General features: G+C 42.1%; 1 protein-coding gene across 1 annotated transcript in view; it reads right to left on the bottom strand.

The window, feature by feature from the left end:
- Positions 1-5,286: 5,286 nt before the first annotated feature.
- Positions 5,287-14,839, bottom strand: part of tbx18 (T-box transcription factor 18) — a 31,780-nt gene continuing 22,227 nt past the window's right edge. The window contains exon 8 of the mRNA XM_038986313.1: positions 5,287-5,840. Coding sequence (XP_038842241.1) covers positions 5,287-5,840 — 554 coding nt within the window. The remainder of the gene's footprint in view (positions 5,841-14,839) is intronic.

Below are 14,839 nucleotides of genomic sequence, written 5' to 3'. Positions count from 1 at the left end.
ACAGGACCAAGTCCTATCTTCGTCCCTACCCTCTGACACCACAGGACCAAGTCCTATCTTCGTCCCTACCCTCTGACACCACAGGACCAAGTCCTATCTTCGTCCCTACCCTCTGACACCACAGGGCCAAGTCCTATCTTCGTCCCTACCCTCTGACACCACAGGACCAAGTCCTATCTTCGTCCCTACCCTCTGACACCACAGGACCAAGTCCTATCTTCGTCCCTACCCTCTGACACCACAGGACCAAGTCCTATCGTCGTCCCTACCCTCTGACACCACAGGACCAAGTCCTATCGTCGTCCCTACCCTCTGACACCACAGGACCAAGTCCTATCGTCGTCCCTACCCTCTGACACCACAGGACCAAGTCCTATCGTCGTCCCTACCCTCTGACACCACAGGACCAAGTCCTATCTTCGTCCCTACCCTCTGACACCACAGGACCAAGTCCTATCTTCGTCCCTACCCTCTGACACCACAGGACCAAGTCCTATCTTCGTCCCTACCCTCTGACACCACAGGACCAAGTCCTATCTTCGTCCCTACCCTCTGACACCACAGGACCAAGTCCTATCTTCGTCCCTACCCTCTGACACCACAGGACCAAGTCCTATCTTCGTCCCTACCCTCTGACACCACAGGGCCAAGTCCTATCGTCGTCCCTACCCTCTGACAGCACAGGACCAAGTCCTATCGTCGTCCCTACCCTCTGACACCACAGGACCAAGTCCTATCGTCGTCCCTACCCTCTGACACCACAGGACCAAGTCCTATCGTCGTCCCTACCCTCTGACAGCACAGGACCAAGTCCTATCGTCGTCCCTACCCTCTGACACCACAGGACCAAGTCCTATCGTCGTCCCTACCCTCTGACATCACAGGACCAAGTCCTATCGTCGTCCCTACCCTCTGACAGCACAGAACCAAGTCCTATCTTCGTCCCTACCCTCTGACAGCACAGGACCAAGTCCTATCGTCGTCCCTACCCTCTGACACCACAGGACCAAGTCCTATCGTCGTCCCTACCCTCTGACACCACAGAACCAAGTCCTATCTTCGTCCCTACCCTCTGACACCACAGAACCAAGTCCTATCGTCGTCCCTACCCTCTGACACCACAGGACCAAGTCCTATCGTCGTCCCTACCCTCTGACACCACAGGACCAAGTCTTATCGTCGTCCCTACCCTCTGACAGCACAGAACCAAGTCCTATCGTCGTCCCTACCCTCTGACACCACAGGACCAAGTCCTATCGTCGTCCCTACTCTCTGACAGCACAGAACCAAGTCCTATCGTCGTCCCTACCCTCTGACACCACAGGACCAAGTCCTATCGTCGTCCCTACCCTCTGACACCACAGGACCAAGTCCTATCGTCGTCCCTACTCTCTGACAGCACAGAACCAAGTCCTATCGTCGTCCCTACCCTCTGACACCACAGGACCAAGTCCTATCGTCGTCCCTACCCTCTGACACCACAGGACCAAGTCCTATCGTCGTCCCTACCCTCTGACACCACAGGACCAAGTCCTATCGTCGTCCCTACCCTCTGACACCACAGGACCAAGTCCTATCGTCGTCCCTACCCTCTGACAGTACAGAACCAAGTCCTATCGTCGTCCCTACCCTCTGACACCACAGGACCAAGTCCTATCCGTCGTCCCTACCCTCTGACCGCACAGCCAAGTCACTCAAGATCTACTGTGAAATTAGACGTCCATCCAGGTCAGGCAAAGCCGTCAAAACCGGCCGTGCTATAAACAGTGAGCGTTCCTACCATCAAGTAGGATCTGTTATCAGGGTTTTTTAAACCAGGCAGGACACTTTTTTTTTTTTAGTTGAAGGTCATATACTGCGTTTCAATACAATTAAAACACGTTCAAATGCTATGTGGAGAAGAGCAAAAAAACAAGCTAAAATGACTCCAGCCATTATCACCTCAGTCCATCTACCAACACCTAGTCTATTAGCTACACAGCTGTAATGTTATAAAGAGGTGGAGATATGAGACGTGATTCTCACAGCATCAGGACTGTTCAGTCAGCTGTAATCAGGACATAAAAATCATCAACTCGCTTTTCTCAAATTACAACACATTCACATTTGTATTCCTAGGCATTACTAATTAAGCTCCGCACAATCAGACATCACCGTAGCACACAGATTATCATATTATCACGTTCACATGACGTATTAGAATATTACTTACGATTCTGTATTAATATCAGCGATCTACTGGTAAAAAAAAAGGTGGGTAACGGGTAAACTATAAACTGTATTGTTTGGATGTTGATAGGTCCTGTTCATATTGAAACATACAGTGATTGTATTTTAATGTAGACCTATAGGGAAGATAGGTCCTGTGGAGATGTTCATATTGAAACATACAGTGGTTGTATATTAATGTAGGTCTGTAGGGAGGATAGGTCCTGTGGAGATGTTATATTGAAACATATCTTCTCTTTTTAAGTTGCTAACCTGTTTGATAAGATTAGTACATATTTTCTCATGGGACCGCACATCGGACCCCGACCCCAAGTTTGGGAACCACTGTACTAGCTTCTCTCTTTGCTTGCTTCCTCTCTCACTCTCTGTCTCCTCTGTCTCCTGCTGAGATTGGATCTGTGTTGGCTTCTTACTTCATCCCTCTAAGTAATACTACCATTCTCAGAGAGTGGGTTTTTAGTTGTTTGGGGGATATCTGTAGACATGGCAGGAGTCACTGTATGGTTTTAAATGTGGCTTTTGTCCGCCGTCTCGCAAACACACTGTCAGCAGCGTCTCTAGTTTTGCTTATTTCTCTAGTGAGCCGACTGCACGTTTTCACAAAGCGACACGATTAGAACTCAGTCATATCAAGAAGATAAGCGTTTTGATAAAATGTTGGCATCCATATTTAGATGATCCGTAAATGATTTTCTTTATTGTGTACAAAATCTATATTTGTATTATTTCTGTATTTTTTTCAAATTTGAAAAAATGACAAAGGTCCGGACCTCACCGTCCTCATATGTCTTATGAACAACAATATAAATGCAACATGTAAAGTGTTGGTCCCATGTTTCATGAGCTGAAATAAAAGATCCCAGAATGTTTCCATACACAGAAAGCCTATTTCTCTCAAATGTTGTGCAAAAATGTGTTTACATCCCTGTTTACATCCCTATCTTTGCCAAGATGATCCATCCACCTGACAGGTGTAGCATATCAAGAAGCTGATTTAACAGCATGATCATTACACAGGTGCACCTTGTGCTGGGACAATAAAAGGCCACTCTAAAATGTGCAATTTTGTCTCACAACAGAATGCCACAGATGTCTCAAGATTTTAGGGTGTGTGTAATTGGAACGCTGACTGCAGGAATGTCCACCAGAGCTGTTGCCAGATAAATGTCTATTCATTTCTCTACCATAAGCCGCCTTCAAAGTCTTTTTAGAGAATTTACATTAAATACATCCAACCGACCTCACAACCACAAACCACGTGTAACCACACCAGCCCCGGATCTCCACATCAGGCATCTTCACCTGCGGGTTCTTCTGAGACCAACCACCCGGACAGCTGATGAAACTGAGGAGGATTTCTCTCTTTAATGAAGCCCTTTTGTGGGAAAAACGAAATCTGGTTGGCTGAGCCTGGCTCCCCAGTGGGTGGGCCTGGCTCCTATGCCCTCCCAGGCACACCCATGGCTGAGCTCTTGCCCAGTATTCAAATCCATAGATTAGGGCCTAAGGAATTTATTTCAATTGACTGATTCCCTTAAATTAACTGAATAACATGTATTAATTGTTGCATGATGTGTTTATGTTTTAGTTCAGTATAGTTCCAGGGTGCTTGGGTTAGGGCTCCGCGTGTTCAGCACATAGACACTCGTTTTTCATTTGTTGGCTTTTTGTTTTAAGCCTTCCCAAACCTTAACCTTTAACCTTTGAAATGCTCTGTTTACAAGGGTTCCGACTTCTGATTCTGAGATTCTGTAAGAGCTTGATCATTGATCCAAACATACACACACACATCTTTCTCTCTCTCACACACACACACACACACACACACACACACACACACACACACACACACACACACACACACACACACACACACACACACACACACACACACACACACACACACACACACACACACACACACACATTTGATCCCTGATATATTACAAAAGGATCTGTGTGAAACAGGTTCTCTGATGGTTAGTGTGTAATAATATTATACTTTTTATTGTTTTTTTTGGGCTCATGAAGCTGCTTGTCCGTCATAGACAGAGGCCAGGCAGAACGCTGTGTGTTGGCAGTGTGTGTGTGTGTGTGTGTGTGTGTGTGTGTGTGTGTGTGTGTGTGTGTGTGTGTGTGTGTGTGTGTGTGTGTGTGTGTGTGTGTGTGTGTGTGTGTGTGTGTGTGTGTGTGTGTGTATCGGCAGTAAGTGCGTTAGGTCACATGACCCACCATTAACACAGTTCATTATGTATAAAGGTTATAAGCAGTTATGACACCTTTAAGTCAAATAGTTAAAACATGCCACACACACACACAACGTGGGATGTAAGTCCTATTCCTTATATAGTGCACTACTTTAGGCCAGAGCTTCATAGGGCTGCTTTATAGGTTTCCATCCAGGAGATGTGCACTACATAAGGAATAGGGAAACATTGCAGATTGCCTGATACTGTATCTTTGGCATGGGAATACAGCCATCCATCCTTTATAACACCATTCATATATCTCAGTATGCCTCTCGCTATGTCAACTCTGTTCCTAGGAGCTGTGTGAGGTTCTAACTGTTCAGAGACGCTGTCCACAGGTGCTGAAGCTTTCCTGGTGTTTATTTCCCGATTCTTCTCGATGTTGAATCTCCAGCTCCGCGGCTGGTTGGTTCTGTAGGGTGTGTTTATTCTCTCGGGTCTCCAGTCTTGTACCGGACCCCCAGATCCCCTCCAACGCAGCTGTTTCTCTCTGAAGCTTCTGTTAATTTAGTCTTTTAATAACATACTTAGGAACAACAACAACAACATCCCTTTAGACGTTAAAACGGCGGAGTTTGACGTTCTCTCTTTATCTTTCTTAGCGCTCAAACAAACGTCACTAAAGCTGTCTCGCTCTGTTTCCTCTCTCTCTCCATCTCTCCATCTCTATCTGTCTCCCCATAGGTCCGTGAGATGTCTCATCAATCCTCATTGGCTGGTGGTTTATTCCAGAGTTCCAAACCCATGCCCTACCCGGAGCAGCAGCTATTTGCCATAGCAACCCTGGGGGTCAGGGTCGGAGTATTTCTCAGCCCATGTGGGTAGTGACCTGTGAAGCCCCTCCCCCTGACTGGCTGCCAGCCATTCCCAGCGTCCGAGAGTCAAACAGGAAGTTGGCCTGCTGGCCTCCACTGAGCATGCCCAGACTGTCCGCCAGGGTTCCGCTGGGTGAGGAGCCGAGAAAAGCGTTCTGATTGGCTGCAGTGGCAGAAGGAGCCGCCATCTTGTCTGGGCTGGCAACGAGGCGGGGGGAGGGGGGGAAGGCGTAACCGTAGAGACCGTAAGGGGGGGAGTGGAGGCGGAGACTTCCGTAACCCTGGTGGGCGGAGTTTTGTAGATAGCCAATCTGAGAGGGAGGGAGGGACATAGAGCAAAATCCTTCGTTGTCATAGGCTGACGGTCCTCGCGACGTAGGAGAGGGGAAGGGCTCGGGGAGGTTACTGTAGCGATGTAGGGGTGTGTGTGTCGGCCTGCTGCAGGTGTAGTCCGGGGGAGAGAGAGGCCACACCTGGAAGGGGGAGGAGCAAGGAGAGGAGGAGAGCAGGTGAGGCGATCCAACACCTCCGTGGGGCCCTGGGGCTCCTGCAGAGTGACAGACACAGAGTAACATCAGAAAACTAAACTAATCAGTTACATTTTACATTGACCTTTTATTCATTTAACAGACACTCTAATCCAGACCAACTTCCAGTCAACTAAGGTAGATACAAGGACCACATATCACAGTCACAGTCAGTTCAACTAAGACCACATATCACAGTCAGTTCAACTAAGACCACATATCACAGTCACAGTCAGTACAACTAAGACCACATATCACAGTCAGTACAACTAAGACCACATATCACAGTCACAGTCAGTACAACTAAGACCACATATCACAGTCCCAGTCAGTTCAACTAAAACCACATATCACAGTCACAGTCAGTACAACTAAAACCACATATCACAGTCACAGTCAGTACAACTAAAACCACATATCACAGTCACAGTCAGTACAACTAAGACCACATATCACAGTCACAGTCAGTTCAACTAAAACCACATATCACAGTCACAGTCAGTTCAACTAAAACCACATATCACAGTCACAGTCAGTACAACTAAGACCACATATCACAGTCAGTTCAACTAAAACCACATATCACAGTCAGTTCAACTAAGACCACATATCACAGTCAGATCAACTAAAACCACATATCACAGTCACAATCAGTACAACTAAGACCACATATCACAATCAGTACAACTAAGACCACATATCACAGTCAGTTCAACTAAGACCACATATCACAGTCAGTTCAACTAAAACCACATATCACAGTCACAGTCAGTTCAACTAAAACCACATATCACAGTCACAGTCAGTTCAACTAAAACCACATATCACAGTCAGTTCAACTAAAACCACATATCACAGTCACAGTCAGTACAACTAAGACCACATATCACAGTCAGTTCAACTAAGACCACATATCACAGTCAGTTCAACTAAGACCACATATCACAGTCAGTTCAACTAAAACCACATATAACAGTCACAGTCAGTACAACTAAAACCACATATCACAGTCAGTTCAACTAAAACCACATATCACAGTCACAGTCAGTACAACTAAAACCACATATCACAGTCACAGTCAGTACAACTAAGACCACATATCACAGTCAGTTCAACTAAAACCACATATCACAGTCAGTTCAACTAAGACCACATATCACAGTCAGATCAACTAAAACCACATATCACAGTCACAATCAGTACAACTAAGACCACATATCACAATCAGTACAACTAAGACCACATATCACAGTCAGTTCAACTAAGACCACATATCACAGTCAGTTCAACTAAAACCACATATCACAGTCACAGTCAGTTCAACTAAAACCACATATCACAGTCACAGTCAGTACAACTAAAACCACATATCACAGTCACAGTCAGTTCAACTAAAACCACATATCACAGTCACAGTCAGTTCAACTAAAACCACATATCACAGTCACAGTCAGTACAACTAAGACCACATATCACAGTCACAGTCAGTTCAACTAAGACCACATATCACAGTCACAGTCAGTTCAACTAAGACCACATATCACAGTCACAGTCAGTACAACTAAGACCACATATCACAGTCAGTTCAACTAAAACCACATATCACAGTCACAGTCAGTTCAACTAAAACCACATATCACAGTCACAGTCAGTTCAACTAAAACCACATATCACAGTCAGTTCAACTAAAACCACATATCACAGTCACAGTCAGTACAACTAAGACCACATATCACAGTCAGTTCAACTAAAACCACATATCACAGTCACAGTCAGTACAACTAAGACCACATATCAAAGTCACAGTCAGTACAACTAAAACCACATATCACAGTCACAGTCAGTTCAACTAAAACCACATATCACAGTCACAGTCAGTTCAACTAAAACCACATATCACAGTCACAGTCAGTACAACTAAAACCACATATCACAGTCACAGTCAGTACAACTAAGACCACATATCACAGTCACAGTCAGTTCAACTACAACTACATATCACAGTCACAGTCAGTTCAACTAAAACCACATATCACAGTCACAGTCAGTTCAACTAAAACCACATATCACAGTCACAGTCAGTACAACTAAAACCACATATCACAGTCACAGTCAGTACAACTAAGACCACATATCACAGTCACAGTCAGTTCAACTACAACTACATATCACAGTCACAGTCAGTTCAACTAAAACCACATATCACAGTCACAGTCAGTTCAACTAAGACCACATATCACAGTCACAGTCAGTTCAACTAAAACCACATATCACAGTCAGTTCAACTAAAACCACATATCACAGTCACAGTCAGTACAACTAAAACCACATATCACAGTCACAGTCAGTACAACTAAAACCACATATCACCGTCACAGTCAGTACAACTAAAACCACATATCACAGTCACAGTCAGTACAACTAAAACCACATATCACAGTCAGTACAACTAAAACCACATATCACAGTCACAGTCATTACAACTAAGACCACATATCACAGTCAGTTCAACTAAAACCACATGTCACAGTCAGTTCAACTAAAACCACATATCACAGTCACAGTCAGTTCAACTAAAACCACATATCACAGTCACAGTCAGTACAACTAAAACCACATATCACAGTCACAGTCAGTACAACTAAGACCACATATCACATATCACAGTCAGTTCAACTAAAACCACATATCACAGTCACAGTCAGTACATCTAAGACCACATATCACAGTCAGTTCAACTAAGACCACATATCACAGTCAGTTCAACTAAAACCACATATCACAGTCAAGATCACAGTCAGTTCAACTAAAACCACATATAACAGTCACAGTCAGAGACAACTAAAACCACATATCAGCAGTCAGTTCAACTAAACCACATATCACAGTCACAGTCAGTACAACTAAAACCACATATCACAGTCACAGTCAGTACAAATAAGACCACATATCACAGTCAGTTCAACTAAAACCACATATCACAGTCAGTTCAACTAAGACCACATATCACAGTCAGATCAACTAAAAACCACATATCACAGTCACAATCAGTACAACTAAGACCACATATCACAATCAGTACAACTAAGACCAATATCACAGTCAGTTCAACTAAGACCACATATCACAGTCAGTTCAACTAAAACCACATATCACAGTCACAGTCAGTTCAACTAAAACCACATATCACAGTCCACAGTCAGTACAACAAACCACATATCACAGTCCACAGTCAGTTCAACTAAAACCACATATCACAGTCACAGCAGTTCAACTAAAACCACATATCACAGTCACAGTCAGTACAACTAAGACCACATATCACAGTCAAGTCAGTTCAACTAAGACCACATATCACAGTCACAGTCAGTTCAACTAAGACCACATATCACAGTCACAGTCAGTACAACTAAGACCACATATCACAGTCAGTTCAACTAAAACCACATATCACAGTCACAAGTCAGTTCAACTAAAAAACCACATATCACAGTCACAGTCAGTTCAACTAAAACCACATATCACAGTCAGTTCAACTAAAACCACATATCACAGTCACAGTCAGTACAACTAAGACCACATATCACAGTCAGTTCAACTAAAACCACATATCACAGTCACAGTCAGTACAACTAAGACCACATATCAAAGTCACAGTCAGTTACAACTAAAACCACATTCACAGTCACAGTCAGTTCAACTAAAACCACATATCACAGTCACAGTCAGTTCAACTAAAACACATATCACAGTCACAGTCAGTAAACTAAAACCACATATCACAGTCACAGTCAGTACAACTAAGACCACATATCACAGTCACGTCAGTTCAACTACAACTACATATCACAGTCACAGTCATTCAACTAAACCACATATCACAGTCACAGTCAGTTCAACTAAACACATATCACAGTCACAGTCAGTACAACTAAAACCACATATCACAGTCACAGTCAGTACAACTAAGACCACATATCACAGTCACAGTCAGTTCAACTACAAACTACATATCACAGTCACAGTCAGTTCAACTAAAACACATATCACAGTCACAGTCAGTTCAACTAAGACCACATATCACAGTCACAGTCATTCAACTAAAACCCACATATCACAGTCAGTTCAACTAAAACCACACCGTCACAGTCAGTACAACTAAAACCACATATCACAGTCACAGTCAGTACAACTAAAACCACATATCACCGTCACAGTCAGTACAACTAAAACCACATATCACAGTCACAGTCAGTACAACTAAAACCACATATCACAGTCAGTACAACTAAAACCACATATCACAGTCACCAGTCATTACAACTAAGACCACATATCACAGTCAGTTCAAACTTCTAAAACCACATGTCACAGTCAGTTCAACTAAAACCACATATCACAGTCACAGTCAGTTCAACTAAACCACATATCACAGTCACAGTCAGTACACTAAAACACATATCACAGTCACAGTCAGTACAACTAAGAACCACATATCACATATCACAGTCAGTTCAACTAAAACCACATATCACAGTCACAGTCAGTACATCTAAGACCACATATCACAGTCAGTTCAACTAAGACCACATATCACAGTCAGTTCAACTAAAACCACATATCACAGTCACAGTCAGTACAACTAAAACCACATATCACAGTCACAGTCAGTTCAACTAAAACCACATTATCACAGTCAGTACAACTAAAACCAAATATCACAGTCAGTTCAACTAAAACCACATATCACAGTCACAGTCAGTACAACTAAAACCACATATCACAGTCAGTACAACAAAAACCACATATCACAGTCAGTTCAACTAAAACCACATATCACAGTCACAGTCAGTACAACTAAGACCACATATCACAGTCACAGTCAGTTCAACTAAAACCACATATCACAGTCAGTTCAACTAAGACCACATATCACAGTCACAGTCAGTACAACTAAAACCACATATCACAGTCAGTACAACTAAGACCACATATCACAGTCAGTTCAACTAAGACACAAATCCAGTCAGTTCACTAAACCACATATCACAGTCACATTCAGTACAACTAAAACCACATATCACAGTCACAGTCAGTTCAACAAAAACCACATATCACAGTCAGTTCAACTAAGACCACATATCACAGTCAGTTCAACTAAAACCCACATATCACAGTCACAGTCAGTTCAACTAAGACCACATATCACAGTCAGTTCAACTAAACCACATATCACAATCAGTTCAACTAAGACCACATATCACAGTCAGTTCAACTAAAACACATATCACAGTCACAGTCAGTTCAACTAAGACCACATATCACAGTCACAGTCAGTTCAACTAAAACCACATATCACAGTCAGTACAACTAAGACCACATATCACAGTCAGTTCAACTAAAACCACATATCACAGTCAGTTCAACTAAAACCACATATCACAGTCACAGTCAGTACAACTAAAACCACATATCACAATCAGTACAACTAAGACCACATATCACAGTCAGATCAACTAAAACCACATATCACAGTCACAGTCAGTACAACTAAGACCACATATCACAGTCAGTTCAACTAAAACCACATATCACAGTCAGTTCAACTAAGACCACATATCACAGTCAGATCAACTAAAACCACATATCACAGTCACAATCAGTACAACTAAGACCACATATCACAATCAGTACAACTAAGACCACATATCACAGTCAGTCAACTAAGACCACATATCACCAGTCAGTTCAACTAAACACATATCACAGTCACAGTCAGTTCAACTAAAACCACATATCACAGTCACAGTCAGTCTAACTAAACCACATATCACAGTCACGTAGTACAACTAAAAACCACATATCACAGTCACAGTCAGTTCAACTAAAAACACATATCACAGTCACAGTCAGTACAACAAGACCACATATCACAGTCACAGTCAGTTCAACTAAGACCACATATCAAGTCACAGTCAGTTCAACTAAGACCACAATCACAGTCACAGTCAGTACAACTAAGACCACATATCACAAGTCAGTTCAACTAAAAACCACATATCACAGTCACAGTCAGTTCAACTTAAAAAACAATCACAGTCACAGTCAGTTCAACTAAAACCACATATCACAGTCAGTCAACTAAAACACATATCAAGTCACAGCAGTCAACTAAGACCACATATCACAGTCAGTTCAACTAAAACCACATACACAGTCACTCAGTACAACTAAGCCACATATCAAAGTACAGTCGTACAACTAAAACCACATATCACAGTCAAGTCAGTTCAACTAAAACACATATCACAGCACAGTCAGTTCAACTAAAACCACATTCACAGTCACAGTCAGTACAACTAAAACCACATATCACAGATCACAGTCAGTACAACTAAGACCACATATCACAGTCAAAGTCGTTCAACTACAACTACCAATCACAGTCACAGTCAGTTCAACTAAAACCAATATCACAGTCACGTCAGTTCAACTAAAACCACATATCACAGTCACAGTCAGTTCAACTAAAACCACATATCACAGTCACAGTCAGTACAACTTAAACCACATACACAGTCACAGTCAGTTCACTAAACAACTACATATCACAGTCACAGTCAGTCAAACTAAACCACATATCACAGTCACAGTCAGTTCAACTAAGAACACATATCACAGTCACAGTCAGTTCAACTAAAACCACATATCACAGTCAGTTCAACTAAAACCACATCACAGTCACAGTCAGTACAACTAAAAACCACATATCACGTCACAGTCAGTACAACTAAAACCACATATACACAGTCACAGTCAGTACAACTAAAACCACATATCACAGTCAGTAAACTAAAAAACACATATCACAGTCACAGTCATTACAACTAAGACCACATATCACAGTCAGTACACTAAAACCACATGTCACAGTCAGTTCAACTAAAACCACATATCACAGTCACAGTCAGTTCAACTAAAACCACATATCACAGTCACAGTAGGTCAACTAAAACCACATATCACAGTCACAGTCAGTACAACTAAGACCACATATCACAGTCACAGTCAGTTCAACTAAAACCACATATCACAGTCACAGTCAGTTCAACTAAAACCACATATCACAGTCACAGTCAGTTCAACTTAAACCACATATCACAGTCACAGGCAGTACAACTAAAACCACATATCACAGTCACAGTCAGTTCAACTAAAACCACATATCACAGTCACAGTCAGTACAACTAAAACCACATATCACAGTCAGTACAACTAAAACCACATATCACAGTCACAGTCAGTTCAACTAAAACCACATATCACAGTCAGTTCAACTAAAACCACATATCACAGTCACAGTCAGTACATCTAAGACCACATATCACAGTCAGTTCAACTAAGACCACATATCACAGTCAGTTCAACTAAAACCACATATCACAGTCACAGTCAGTACAACTAGAAACCACATACACAGTCACAGTCAGTTCAACTAAAACCACATTATCACAGTCAGTACAACTAAAACCAAATATCACAGTCAGTTCAACTAAAACCACATATCACAGTCACAGTCAGTACAACTAAAACCACATATCACAGTCAGTTCAACTAAAACCACATATCACAGTCACAGTCAGTACAACTAAGACCACATATCACAGTCACAGTCAGTCAACTAAACACATATCACAGTCAGTTCAACTAAGACCACATATCACAGTCACAGTAGTACAACTAAAACAACATAATCACAGTCAGTACAACTAAGACCACATATCACAGTCAGTTCAACTAAGACCAATATCACAGTCAGGTCAACTAAAACCACATATCACAGTCACAATTCAGTACAACTAAAACCACATATCACAAGTCAGTTCAACTAAGACCACATCATCACAGTCAGTTCAACTAAAACCCACATATCACAGTCACGTCAGTTCAACTAAGACCACATATCACAGTCAGTTCAACTAAAAACCACATATCACTCTAGTTCAACTAAGACCACAATCACAGTCAGTTCAAACTAAAACCACATAGCACAGTCCCAGTCAGTTCAAATAAACCACATATCACAGTCACAGTCAGTTCAACTAAAACCACATATCACAGTCAGTACAAAACTAAGACCACATATCACAGTCAGTTCAACTAAAACCAATATCACAGTCAGTTCAACAAAACAACATATCACAGTCACAGCCAGTTCAACTAAAACCACATACACAGTCACAGTCAGTTCAACTAAAAACCACATATCAACAGTCAGTTCCAACTAAAACCATCTATCACAGTCAGTTCAACTAAGACCACATATCACAGTCACAAGTCAGTCAACAAAACCATATCACAGTACAGTCAGTCAACTAAAACCACATATCACAGTCACAGTCAGTACAACTAAAACCACATATCACAGTCACAGTTAGTCAACTAAAAACCACATCATCACAGTCACAGTCAATTCAACTAAAACACATATCACAGTCCCAGGTCAGTTCAACTAAGACCACATATCACAGTCACAGTCAGTAACAACTAAAACCATCAACTACACACATCAAGTACAACTAAAACCACATATCACAGTCCACCGTCAGTTCAACTAAAAAAACCACATATCACAGTCAGTGTTCAACTAAAACACATATCAATGTCACAGTCAGTACAACTAAAGACACATATCACCAGTCAGTACACACTAAGACCACATATCCACAGTCACAGTCAGTTTCAACTAAGACCACATATCACAGGTCAGTTCAATAAGACCACATATCACGTCACAGTCAGTTCACTAAGACCAAATATCACAGTCAGTTCAACTAAAACCACATATCACAGTCACAGTCAGTTAACTAAGACCACATTACACAGTCAGTTCAACTAAAAACCACATATCAACCTCAGTTACACTAAAACCACATATCACAGTACAGTCAGTTCAACTAAGACACATATCACAGTCACAGTCAGTACAACTAAAAACCACATATCACAGTCAGTTCAA

The sequence above is a fragment of the Salvelinus namaycush genome, unplaced genomic scaffold (assembly GCF_016432855.1).
Source record: "Salvelinus namaycush isolate Seneca unplaced genomic scaffold, SaNama_1.0 Scaffold453, whole genome shotgun sequence".
NCBI classification, from domain to species: domain Eukaryota; kingdom Metazoa; phylum Chordata; class Actinopteri; order Salmoniformes; family Salmonidae; genus Salvelinus; species Salvelinus namaycush.
Note: the sequence above shows the minus strand (reverse complement) of the source record. Positions and strands in the feature narration are given on the sequence as shown.